Source organism: Euleptes europaea, chromosome 3 (assembly GCF_029931775.1).
Source record: "Euleptes europaea isolate rEulEur1 chromosome 3, rEulEur1.hap1, whole genome shotgun sequence".
Classification (NCBI taxonomy): Eukaryota; Metazoa; Chordata; class Lepidosauria; order Squamata; family Sphaerodactylidae; genus Euleptes; species Euleptes europaea.
The window spans coordinates 3,981,482-3,993,877 of record NC_079314.1 but is presented as its reverse complement, the minus strand read 5'-3'; the positions used below and the strand labels follow the sequence as shown (position 1 = coordinate 3,993,877).

Below are 12,396 nucleotides of genomic sequence, written 5' to 3'. Positions count from 1 at the left end.
TCCTCTTTTTCCTAAATACTCTCCTCCTCTTTTCTCCCTGAAGGACAGGGTGACCTCATCTTCCCTTTCTTACAGCAGAACACAGCCTCTGTTGCCCACCAGCTTTCTGCCTCCCATTTCTTGCAATGAATATTCAATCAGGCTGTATAGCATTATCTTACAACTCTTTATAGCCGCCACTGCTTCCCTCTCATTTCCTTATTAATTCCCTAATTAGAAGAACTGGGGGAGATACCGAATGTGCACCTAGTTGAGGGCATCGAGCAAGAACTCTGTCCCTCGGATTTTCTTCTGTTCCTTTTCTCTCTCTTATAGAATCACAGAATAGAATCATAGAGTTGGAAGGGACCACTAGGGTCATCTAGTCCAACCCCCTGCACAATACAGGAAATCCACAACTACCTCCCCCCCACATCCCCAGTGGCCCCTACTCCATGCCCAGAAGATGGCCAAGATACTCTCCCTCTCATGATCTGCCTAAGGTCATAGAATCAGCATAGCTAACAGATGGCCATCTAGCCTGTGCTTAAAAACCTCCAGGGAAGGAGAGCTCATCACCTCCCGAGGAAGACTGTTCCACTGAGGAACTGCTCGAACTGTTAGAAAGTTCTTCCTAATGTTTAGATGGAAACTCTTTTGATTTAATTTCAACCCGTTGGTTCTGGTCCCACCTTCTGGGGCAACAGGTGGTCTTCAAGTAGCTTGAATTTGAATTTGTTTTCTCTCTCTCCCCCAGAGCTGGCTTTCAAGATGTGATTTCGACCTCTGGAATGAAACAGCAATTTGGGTTTATTTACTAGGGGGACCAGGAGAGCAGCCCGGCCAACCTGGCTTTGCTTCTGTGCAGCTGGTTCAAGTCCTGCTGACGCTTCATTCTAGTTCAGCTGTTTTTTACCATCCCCAAATCCTGCCTAGGGGAAATTTTAACCACTTGTTTGGATCCTGCTGATTTTGAAAGGGGGCTGTGAGTGATTAATTCTGCCCCACTGCCTTAAAAAAAATCTGTTGCATGCTCTGAGTTGGACTTTTGGTCGAGCCAGCCTGGTGGCCTACCTCTGAGAGATGCTAGTACTGCGGAGGGATAGGCCTTTGCATATTCTGTCAAGAACACAATCTAGTCTTGAGTACTCTCAAGGTCAATAAGAGACCTTTGTTGGGCCAGCGAAGAACATAGGCATGCTTTCCCATATTCCCATTTTCTGGAATGTGCAAGTCTTAGCATTCAAGCACCTGACAATTCAACATTTAATGTGAGGACAAGTTTCTTGCCCAAGATTCAGCAGCTTGGTGGACCCCTACGACGACTCATAATTAAGAAATTCTCTACTGCAATATGGGGCAATGGCCATTAGCTGAGATGACCCTTTTCAGGGGTGGGGGAATGCTTTGACAAATGTACAGATTATACGTTTATCAGCTGCTAGCAGCCATGGCAGATAAATCAAACTTCCATATATAGAGGCAGTCTATCCCTGAATATCAATTGCAAAAAAAAAAAGCACCTCCTATGGGGACAGCAGTTTGGAGTGGGCGGTGTTTTTACACTAGGCAGGGCAGAAGGTAGGGGGTGATGTATTTTCATGATCTCAGGAGGCCTGAGTATCCCCTTCGAAATCTTATCTCATTGGTGGGAGGAAGAGAGATGTAGGGTTAACTTCTCTAGATCTTTGTATATCTAGAACAGTCTCCTTTGTGAAGTGGTGGATTCTTCGTCTGTCATTTTTAAAGTATCAATTGGATAGCTACTTGTTGAGGATATTATAGTCGTAGTTCCTGCGTTGGCAGGGGGTTGGACTAGATGTCCCTCATGGTACCATCCAACTCTGAGATTAAATTCATAAAATAAATAATTGTAACTGATGGTCTGGAACTTACTGAGGAGCCCTGACCTGAAACCCAGTCCATTTGTGTTTCCCTTTTTCTCTCCACTCTTCCTCTCCCAAGCTCTGTGCTCCTGAAATCAGGATGCTCTATGTCCATTCCACAAACACCAGCATTTTTCCCTGGCCCAAAGAGCCTTCCTGTCTGCAGAAGGCTCTCCTGAACATCATGCATCAGGGGGAGCTCCTTGCATTAGGGAAAAGTGCATCTGTTCATGGAGCAGATCTGCAGGATCCAATCCACTAGCTGGAAAAGGGGCTCCAAGGTGTTTCAACATGGAGCCCTTTCCAGCTGAGCTCAGGCGACCATGACTGTTAATGCTTTAAAAAGAAGCAGACTGTGGACCATGCATGAATATATGATAAAGCATCAGGACACTCAATAATTCATGGCTCTTTGGCAGGCAAGAGAACAGGGAAGGAGCGTAATGGGTTGTGGGGGCGGGTGGGAGCGGGCAAGGACAGGAAAGGGGAGGCACCGATCCAAAAGCCACTTCCAACGTGCTGCAGCATTGAGCAAAAAAGCCTGGCCCAGGCTGTTCAGTTTCTGAATGTAAGAGGTGGAGGGAAGGGTTGGAATGTCAAATTATGGTCTTAAAAAGTTCAGAGCATGCAGGGGGGAGGGATAAGATTGGCAGAGAGAAGAGTTCCGCCAAGCTTTCTCCTGGTTTTTATAGCTGCAATGAGTGTGGGTTTTTCCTTCCATTGGAGGGGAGAGCTCAGAACTGCACAATGAGAAAGTTGGCACCAGACAGCACAGATAACATGGAAGCTTTGAGCTGAAGTATAGGGACATTTATGCAATGCTGTTTCCTTGCGGTCGCCCTACCAACTACTTCGGGGCTTGATTATGCTTGCATTTTCCAACTGTCAGAGGTCTCCTCGCTCTCCGGCATGTTTTGCCCACATTTTCTGGATTTGTGTTTGATTCTCCTTAAAAGGTAGTGAAAGTTGGCGTATAAAAACCAACTCTTCATTGAGAGTAGAGGCGAGCGTGTGACCTTTGCATCTCAACCTGGGATGTGAGAGTGAACAGGTGTGAATTTCTGTATAAAAGGAACAGTGCTGGAAAGAAACAGCAGATGGCAGGTTCTAAAGGGGGGAGGGCAGGGTTGGCACCATCCATAGGCAACAGGTGGGCCGCCACACACACGCACACCATGTGTTTGTGTGGGGGGGGTGACAGTCCCAAGCATCAAAGGTCCCGAGGATTCTGTTACATGTCCAGCTTGGTGTTGGCCCCATTTGTCTCTTCAGGGTTGGGAGGGCGAGGGATGGCTTCTCTCAAAACTGGATGTTTGTTGAAAGCAATGCCTGCTTGTCCTTGAGACCAGGGGGGGCAGCACCTGTTAAGATCCAGTCCCTTCCCAGCTCTCTCTCTCTCTCTCTCTCCCCCCCCCCCCAGTACAGGTTCAGCTTTTTGCAACAGAATCCGTAGCCATTTCCACTTCAGTCCATGGAGCTGCTGAGTTGAAGCCAGACCAGCTTCAGGAAGCCTGTGGCATCTCCATCTTTGCCTTTGCGACCCCCACCCCCACTATCCCCACTCCAGCCAGGAAAAGGAGCAGGGCCCACATCTCTGTCCAGTGGGGAGAGGGGGCGCTAGGTTGGCGCTTTGTTGGAGAGGTAGGCGATGAGAGCCACCACCGCCCCGACATATGTACATATGCCAAGGATGATGGACAGGACAGCCAACGTGAAGGTCTGGCGGGAAGCCATCCATGCTCTGGGGTAGTCCCCTTTCGCCGACGCCTTGTTGGTCTGTGAGGAGAAGGAAGCAAATCAGTTCTCTGAAAAAGATTCGGGGGCTCAAGCACCTGTCCCCTGGAAATCCCTTCTGAAATTCCAGTGAAGTAGATAGTGGCTGCCATGGGGGGAGAGCACTCTCTTTTGTATCATTTCATACATTGGGGGGGTTGTATCCTGGCATTGCAAAAATAACTCCAGGGCTGAGCCCTGCCTTTCATAATAAGCTCTGGAGAAAGGGAATGGCTTCCTAATAACCAGCTCCCCCCACGCACACTGGTGACAAGTGTGATTTCTGTAACAAGTAATGATCATTAAAGTATTTCTAAATTTCAAAGGCTCCTTCAACTGTTGCACATTTGCTATGTGGCAAGCACTTCCATGTGGGAAAACAGGTTGGGTCCTTGCATCAGAGCAGAGCGCTGCTGTTAGCAGAACAGACCTGCACCACCCTATGCTAGATTGTGCATGAATTCGGTTTCCCAATGCTTACGCTTCCCGTAGCATATCTGATGTGCATTAAATCCCTTACTGGCCCAATTGTCAAGGCAATGGATAGAATATTAAATCTGAACACGAACAACTTAAATTCAAATCCTTTCTTGGTTATGAGTCTCACTGAGGGAGGGGGGAGAGAAATAACTTCCTTCCAGTCTACTCTGGCTCTCAAGGCTGTTGTAAAAGACTGCAATGCCATTCAGAGCTTTTGGAGAGAAGGGGAAGGTAAATAATGCCGTAGGCTGTTTGAGCTAGACTAATAGGAGCCTGGGGTATATGGCATAGGTCTTTTATGCATGGCTGTTTCACTTGCCATCACTCCTCCAATGATTTCAGGTGTTTGTGTTGATTATGCATGCTGTTTCCAACAGTCAGAGGTTGCCTCTGCCTCCCCCTGCGTTTCCCCATGTTTTGCCCGTGTTTTCAGAGACCTGTTTTATCTCAAATTGGAACATGTGGGAAAACACGGGAGGTGGGGGGAGCAAGGTGACCTCTGACGGCCAGAAGAAGCATGCATAATCAACACAAAGACCTGAAGTCATCAGAGGGGTGACGGTGACTGAAATAGCCATGCATAAAAGACCATACATATTCCTGGCTGGCCGTATGTTTTTCAGCCCTGTGTCTGCTGGGTGTGGGTTCCTGGCCACTTCGCTTTACTAACTCAATTGGCGTCCCAGACCCTGCTTGCATATGTTCTTGTATATGTTCAAGAGGTGCAGGGATCAGAGTTCCCAAATTTAATGGGAGGACAAGACAGAGAGGCGTTAACCAGAGTGTTGCTTTCTCTCTCTTCTAGCGTCATCTCCCCCCCAACCAGCCCCCAGAGCTGCCCACCCAGTATTCAGTTCTCTTGGGGTGGTACGCACCTTTTGGGACAGGTAGAAGGCAGCGATGCCTAGTGGCCAGAAGCAGCACAACATAGAGAAAACAGCCAGGCCCAGGTAATCCTGCGGCAGCAGTGTGGAGAAGCTGCTCTCGCTCTCCGAATCGCTTTCGCTCGAGGAATCATTCTAGGGTGGATAGTGGAGACCAAGCGGTTACTTTTTGGGGTCCCCCTGGATGAATTCCCCACCTCCACCCTGGGAGAATTATCTCCCACTTTGGACCTCTGCTCAGACATAACCCCAGGACTGTGTGATTCTGTTGTGCCTGTGGTAAATCTTGCACAGGAAACAGTGTTCTCAGGACTCCATGTTTGGTTTCTTCAGTTCAAGCAAGTTTCTAGCCCTCATTGATGTAAAAGGGAAAAAACCCTTAAGAATGGTTCTAAGAAAGAATTGTGTGTACCTCCATGTTTTCCCCAGCAAGGGTAAAAGCAGTTTTTGGAATGGAGGTTTTTTGAGGGGGAAATGGTGGCACAGAAAAGAGGTGGAGAAACTCCTGCTTAGGTCTCCATCTTCAAATTGAAACTTCAGTAGCAGGCGGTATGTGTTATGAATATCCCATATAAGAATCTGGAACCACATTTGATGTGCATTATCCCCTCAGATACTATAAAAGAGCTGTCGCAGAAGTTGAATTCAGTGCCCTGCTAGGTTTTGTTCTCCTTTTCCCGGTGTAGAGTAACCTTGCCAGGGTGTAAAGGGAAGACCAGAGAGGGGAAGAGATTCAGATATATGGTCTGGAATAGAGGTAAGAAGTACTAGAAAGAAATACATACGGAAATGCAGAATATCTTAAAACTTAAATTCCCAATGGATGTGAAGAATATGCTGCTGGGAATCATACCAATAAGCATTGCAAAAAGCCTAAGAAGAACTGTTTAAATATATGGTAACAGCAGCTAGAGTTATACTGGCAACAAGATGGAAGTCAGAAGAGTGTCCAGATGTAGAGAACTGGAAGAGTAAATTAGCAGAATATGCAGTAATGGCAAAATCGAAAAGCTATGTGAACAAAAGTCCAAGCTATGAATTTTATAAATGGAAAGCATATTAATTATACTTCTCTTAAAAAGAGGTATGGAGGGGAGGAGTGGGAACAGTGAGAAGCATATTGTTTTGATATGTAAGTCATTATTATTGATAGTGTCTATTGTGTTTATTCTGTTATCTCAAATAAGATGAAGTTAACTCAAGCTGAATGCCAAGTAATGATAGATTTTTGAACTCACAGTAGAAAAATAACTCAATAATTATTAAGCAATACTATAATTATTTACTCGAACTACCTGAGAAACAATCAGTACTCAGGGATGATTATTTGTATCAATTTGTGACAATTTGTATAATTTAATTACTTATCATATATTGCGTCTTCTTTTATTTATTTATGTATTATTTGTTTCCTGCCCTTAATTTTATCTATTTCCAAGTAATATGTTTCCTATTATATTTTTACTATGTTATCTCTAAAGGAGACCTTGGCATGAGTCCTTTATCATTTGTAGTAATCTCTTTTTGTAATTTGTTTTATGCTTTGCTTTTATTAATATAATATAATAAAAAATAATTTTAAAGATATAAGGTCTGAAATCCTGACATTAATGTAAGTGGGCCAAAGGGAAGCATGCTCCTCCTGGTGTAGGATTCCCCCTCTCTCCCCCGAAGTCTCTGCCAAGCTTTGTAAGGTACTGGTGGGGGATCAGGCTTAGGGTTGCCAACCTCCAGGTAATAGCAGAAAATCTCCTGCTATTACAATTGATCTCCAGCCAACAGAGATCAGTTCACCTGGAGAAAATGGCCGCTTTGGCCATTGGGCTATGGCACTGAAGTCCCTCCTCAGGCTCCGCCCCAAAAATCTCCAGCCGATAGCAAAGAGGGACCTGGCAACCCTAGTCAGGCTACATGGTATTACACAGTTTCTTGGGTGTTGCATGTGAGGAGCAGGCCTTGTTATCCACCTGCACCCATGTTGTCCTTCCACCCCGACCTTCTCCCTGTCTCTTAGTGGTCTTTCAGAAGCACTTAACTGAGTTTCTCATCCACCATAACGGAATGTGAGTGCCTATAATCCAGGGGTCCCCAATATAGCGCCTGTGAGCTCCACAGTGTCTACTGACACCTTTCCTGGCTCCCGGTAAGTGTTTCTAGAAAGTGGGTAAGGTCCAGGTGCTGTTTTGCCCAGCAGGGCCTCTTACTGGCCATTGGAAAATTGATCAGCTGTGTGGATTTTTAAAAATGTGTGGGTAGCAGCTGCCACTACAGCACAAGGATCTGCATGGTGTGACTGAAGCTACAGCAGTCATTTTTGACAGCCATTTCATGGCTGCGCCCATCAGGCTGTGTTAGAATTCCAAAGGTGCTTTACAGGCTTAAAAGGATTGGGAACCCCTTTTGTAATCTTACAGTATGTTAACATTAAAGGCCAGTTCCCACCACCCCGTCATATGCTAGTGCGACCAAGAAACATAATCTAAAATGGGATTCAGCAGACAGCAGAACTGCTTCTTGCCGGCTGGAGTCAGCAGGGAGCAAATAAAGCACCCCCCTCTTCCCAGTGACTGTGAATCCTTTTCAAGTACTGTTTGGGAGGGGGCTTCTCTCACGGTCAGGGACAAAAACTGCCTTCTCCCAATGACAAAGCTTGGCTTGGCCCTGGGGCATGATTCCCCCAAAGGGATATGTGTATGTAATCTCTCCCTAAGTGCAAAGCACAGAGAGTAGGGTTGCCAGCTCCGGGCTGAGAAATATCTGGATATTTTGGGGGTGGAGCCTGAGGAGGGCAGGGTTTGGAGAGGGGAGGGACTTATGGCATTGAAGTCCCTCCCCTCTCCAAACCCTGCCCTCCTCAATTGCCATAGCGACCATATTCTCCAGGTGAACTGATCTCTGTTGTCTGGAGATCAGTTGTAATAGCAGAAGATCTCCAGCCACCACCTAGTGGTTGGCAACCCAAACAGAGAGGCATTGAGTGACCCTTGCATATAGCCAATAGCCAAGCTCTACATTCTTCTGGCATATAATAATGACAGGTCATTTGCTAATAACAATTATGATGATAAATGAGTTCAAGAACTCAAGATGGAAACCTTTTTTTTTTAAAGAGGAAGCTACGCTTCTGCTCCCTCCTCTCTCTCTCATGCTCTCTCAGAACTATATAGGAGACGCGGCATGTAAAGCGTTGGAACCCATGGATTGGTTCCGATAGCAGTGCTTTCCTTTGCTCAGGACCCTTCACTCTAACACAAGAGTAGGGTTGCCAACCTCCTAGTACTAGTTGGAGATCTCCTGTTACTACAAGTGATCTACATCTGATAGAGACCTTACACCTAGAATCATAGAATCATAGAGTTGGGACCACCAGGGTCATCAAGTCCAACCCCCTACACAATGCAGGAAATTCACAACTACCTCCCCCTCACACCTAGTGACAAGAAGATGGCCAAGATGCCCTCCCTCTCATCATCTGTCTAAGGTCACAGGGAAGGAGAGCTTACCACCTCCCAAGGAAGCCTGTTCCACTGAGGAACCGCTCTAACTGCTAGAAAATTCTTCCTAATGTCTAGGCGGAAACTCTTTTGATTTAATTTCAACCCGTTGGTTATGGTCCGAACTTCTTGGGCAACAGAAAACAACTCGGCACCATCCTCAATATGACAGCCCCTCAAGTACTTGAACATAGTTATCATATCCCCTCTCAGTCCTCTCCTCTTCAGGCTAAACATACCCAGCTCCTTCAACCTTTCCTCATAGGACTTGGTCTCCAGACCCCTCACCATCTTTGTTGCCCTCCTCTGGACACTTTCCAGCTTGTCTACATCTCTGAAATTGTGGTGCCCAAAACTGAACACAGTACTCTAGTTGAGGTCTAACCAGAGCGGAGTAAAGCGATACCATCACTTCGCATGATCTGGACAATATACTTCTGTTGATGCAGCCCAAGACTGCATTTGCCTTTTTAGGTACCGCATCACGCTGCTGACTCATGTTCAGTGTTTGGTCTACTAAGACCCCAAGATCCTTTTCACACACACTACTGCTCAGACAAGTCCTATAATTATGCATTTTATTTTTCCTATCTAAATGCAGAACTTTACATTTGTCTTTGTTGAAGTGCATTTTATTAGTTCTAGCCCACTTCTCCATCCTGTCAAGATCATCCTGCATCTTGGCTCTGTCTTCTACCGTATTTGCTACCCCTTCCAATTTAGTACCATCTGCAAATTTAATAAGCATCCCCTCTATTCCTTCATCCAAATCATTTATAAAGATGTTGAACAACACAGGGCCCAGCACAGATCCCTGAGGTTCCAAGTGGATGAGGAACCATTAACTAGCACTCTTTGGGTATGATCTGTCAACCAGTTGCAGAGCCACCTAACAATAATAGGATCTAAACCACATTTTCCCAATTTGTCAATTAGAATACTATGTGGAACCTTATCAAAAGCCTTACTGAAATCTAGATAAACTATGTCTACAGCATTCCCCTGATCCAGCAAGGTAGTAACTTTCTCAAAAAAAAGAGATAAGATTAGTCTGACCTTTATATGTCTTTGATTCTGCAGTGCAAAACTATTGTGTCTGGAAATTTTATGTGTTGGCATGTGATTGGTCAGTCGACCGTATTAATAAATTTGAATTTGATAGAGATCAATTCACCTGGAAAAAATGGCCGCTTTGGCAACTGGACTCTATGGCATTGAAGTCCCTCCCCTCCCCAAACCCCGCCCTCCTCAGGCTCTACCCCCAAAATTGCCAGGTATTTCCCAACATGAAACTGGCAACCCTACCAATTCATCTCAGTCACATATTGTAGAAAAATGACATTTCTTTGTTTAGACAGACACACATATATTTTATGATTTTATGAGAGGTTTCAGTTGCCCTTTTAAAAAGAAGTCAGTGCGGGAAATAATGTAGTTCCATCCTTGGGCATTTATCACAGGCCTTCATGAGTATAGAATGGATCTTTTTACTAAGCTAAGGCATACAGGGAATCCAGCAGATACAACCCTCCCCACCCCCCAATCCATTTATTTTTGCTGTGGTTTACATTATAGGAAGATGTGCTTCTCTCAGTTCAAAGACATCCTGTTGTTTAATGGGCTGCTCTCAGGGATTTTTGAAGAAAAATTGCAGCAGTCGAGCCTGCAATTGGTAGAATTTTGGAGATTAAGGATATTATTAAGGTCCAGAACATCAGAGATGTAGTCTTTGATTTACAAATGAATGATTCCCACTTCTCATCCCCTGCTGCTAAGTTTCCAGTGATTAAGGATTCTCCTAAATAATTTATGGAATTCACTGAAACAAGGTGTTGTTAGCTTTAAAAAAGAGATTGAACAAAGGCAGAGAGAGTAAGTCCAACAAAAGCTGTTTGCAATGATGGTTAAATAGAACTTGCATGTTCAGCAGCAACATAGCTTTTCATGTATGTGTAAAGTGCCATTAAGTTGCAGCTGACTTATGGCGACCCCTTGTAGGGTTTCCAAGGCAAAAGACAAATGTTGCAGCCCAAGAATTGGTGATATTCCACTAGGGTGGCCAACTATTGAATTACTTGAATGTTAAGCCGCTTCGGCCTTGGTTAGCATTTGGGTGGAAGATAGGGTTGCCAAGTGGCATTGAAGTCCCTTCCCTCCCCAAACCCCACCCTCCTCAGACTCCACCCCCAAAATCTCCAGGTATTTCCCAACGCGGAGCTGGCAACCCTACCCCATCCCATCTTACCTCAAGTTCCAGCCCTTCCGTGTCACCTACTTCGCAGCAAACAGTGTGAATATCCTTCTCGAGGGCCACCTTGCGGGATAGCTCTCCAGCCTCCTTTCTGTCCCCGAAGGCTGTTTCAATGTAATCTTTCTTCTTCCAGCCCTGGGGGTTGTTTGCCTTCCATCGCTCAGGGTTTAGTGCCGGGTCGGAAGGATGGTGTGGCTCCACCGTCCTCTGCAGGTTGACAGGATCCAAAAGCTGGTTGGCAAGAATGGAGCCAGGCTGGTGGAACCAAGGAAAGTCAGGGAAAGCCTGGTGGGAGAACAATCTGGAATGACCCTGGTGACCTGCTTGGCTTAGCATCTCATTCTGGAGGGTCAACGTCCCAGGGGTTTTGGCCAACAGCGGGTGCTGTAGTTCATGGAAGTGTTCCATAACGTCCCTTGATGGAAAGCAGTGTCTCCTTTTGAGTAAATATTGCCAGTTCTTTCACCTCAGTTGCCCTGGGGAGGAATTATAACAGGAGTAAGAAAATATAGGCTTTTAGGCCTAGTACGGGGGTACCCAACATGGTGTCTGTGGCCCCCATGGCGCCCACCAAGTGTTTTTAGAAAGTAGGTCAGGTCAGGTCAGGTGGGGCTTTTGCCTGGTAAGACTTCTGACTGGCAACTGGAGGTTTGATTGGCTGTGCAAATCGTTAAAAACACTGCTTTGGCAGCAGCTGCTACCACAGCACAAGGATCTTCGCTGTATGACTGAAGGTAAACTGCGGCAGCCATTTTTGGCTGGCTCCGCCTCCATTTTGTGGCTGTGTCCTCCATTCTGTGTCAGATTTCCAAAGGTGCTCAAAGGTTTAAAAAGGTTGGGGACCCCTGGCCTACTGCATATCTCACAAAAGAACACCCATTTTCAGCTGCTTGTCCCCCTTTCCACCCCCAATATGGTGATGACAGTATTGGTCTACCCTTCAGGGCTGTTGTGAAGAAGAAAAGTGGGTTTTTATATGCTGATTTTCTCTACCTTTTAAGGAGAATCAAACTGGCTTACAATCTCCTTCCCTTCTTCTCCCCACAATAGACACCTATTGAGAGAGTTCAGAGAGAACTGTGACTAACCCAAGGTCACCCTACAGGCTTCATGTGGAGGAGTAGGGAATCAAACCAGGTTCTCCAGATTAGAGTTCACCACTCTTACATAAATTGCAAAAGGCATGTTGCCAAAAAAAAAAAAAAAAAAAAGAGAAGACTAAGCTTAAAACTGTTTGGGGTTTGAAACATGTTTCCTGTGAGGAAAAGCTAAAGCAGTTGGATAAAGTTGCCAACCCCATTCTGGGAAATTCCTGGAGATTTGTCAGTGACATCTAAGAAATAATGCCATAGACCTCACCTTCTAAAATAGCCACTTTCTCCAGGGCAACTGAACTCTGTCATCTGGAGATCAGCTGTAATTCCAGATCTCCAGGCCCCACCTGGAGCAACAAAGCTGCTGTTGGAGCAGTTTAATTTTCAAAAGAAGGTAACCAAAAGGAAGCCTGTACCATCACAAGCGGGTAAAGAAAGTGAATAGAAAGTGACTAGAAAGGACCAATTAAAGTATTTCATAGCACCTAATTAATATATAGAATTCATTATTACAAATTGTGGTGACTAACAAAAAAAAAGAGGGGACAGATCTTT

At 45.5% G+C, this 12,396-nt stretch overlaps 1 protein-coding gene across 1 annotated transcript; it reads right to left on the bottom strand.

The window, feature by feature from the left end:
* Positions 1–3,482: 3,482 nt before the first annotated feature.
* On the bottom strand, positions 3,483–11,155 carry TMEM91 (transmembrane protein 91). Its single transcript, XM_056847559.1, has 3 exons — positions 10,742–11,155; positions 4,994–5,137; positions 3,483–3,641 (listed from the first exon to the last, which is right to left on the bottom strand). Exons 1-3 carry the CDS (start codon positions 11,153–11,155, stop codon positions 3,483–3,485), a joined length of 717 nt encoding a protein of 238 aa, XP_056703537.1.
* Positions 11,156–12,396: the final 1,241 nt, after the last annotated feature.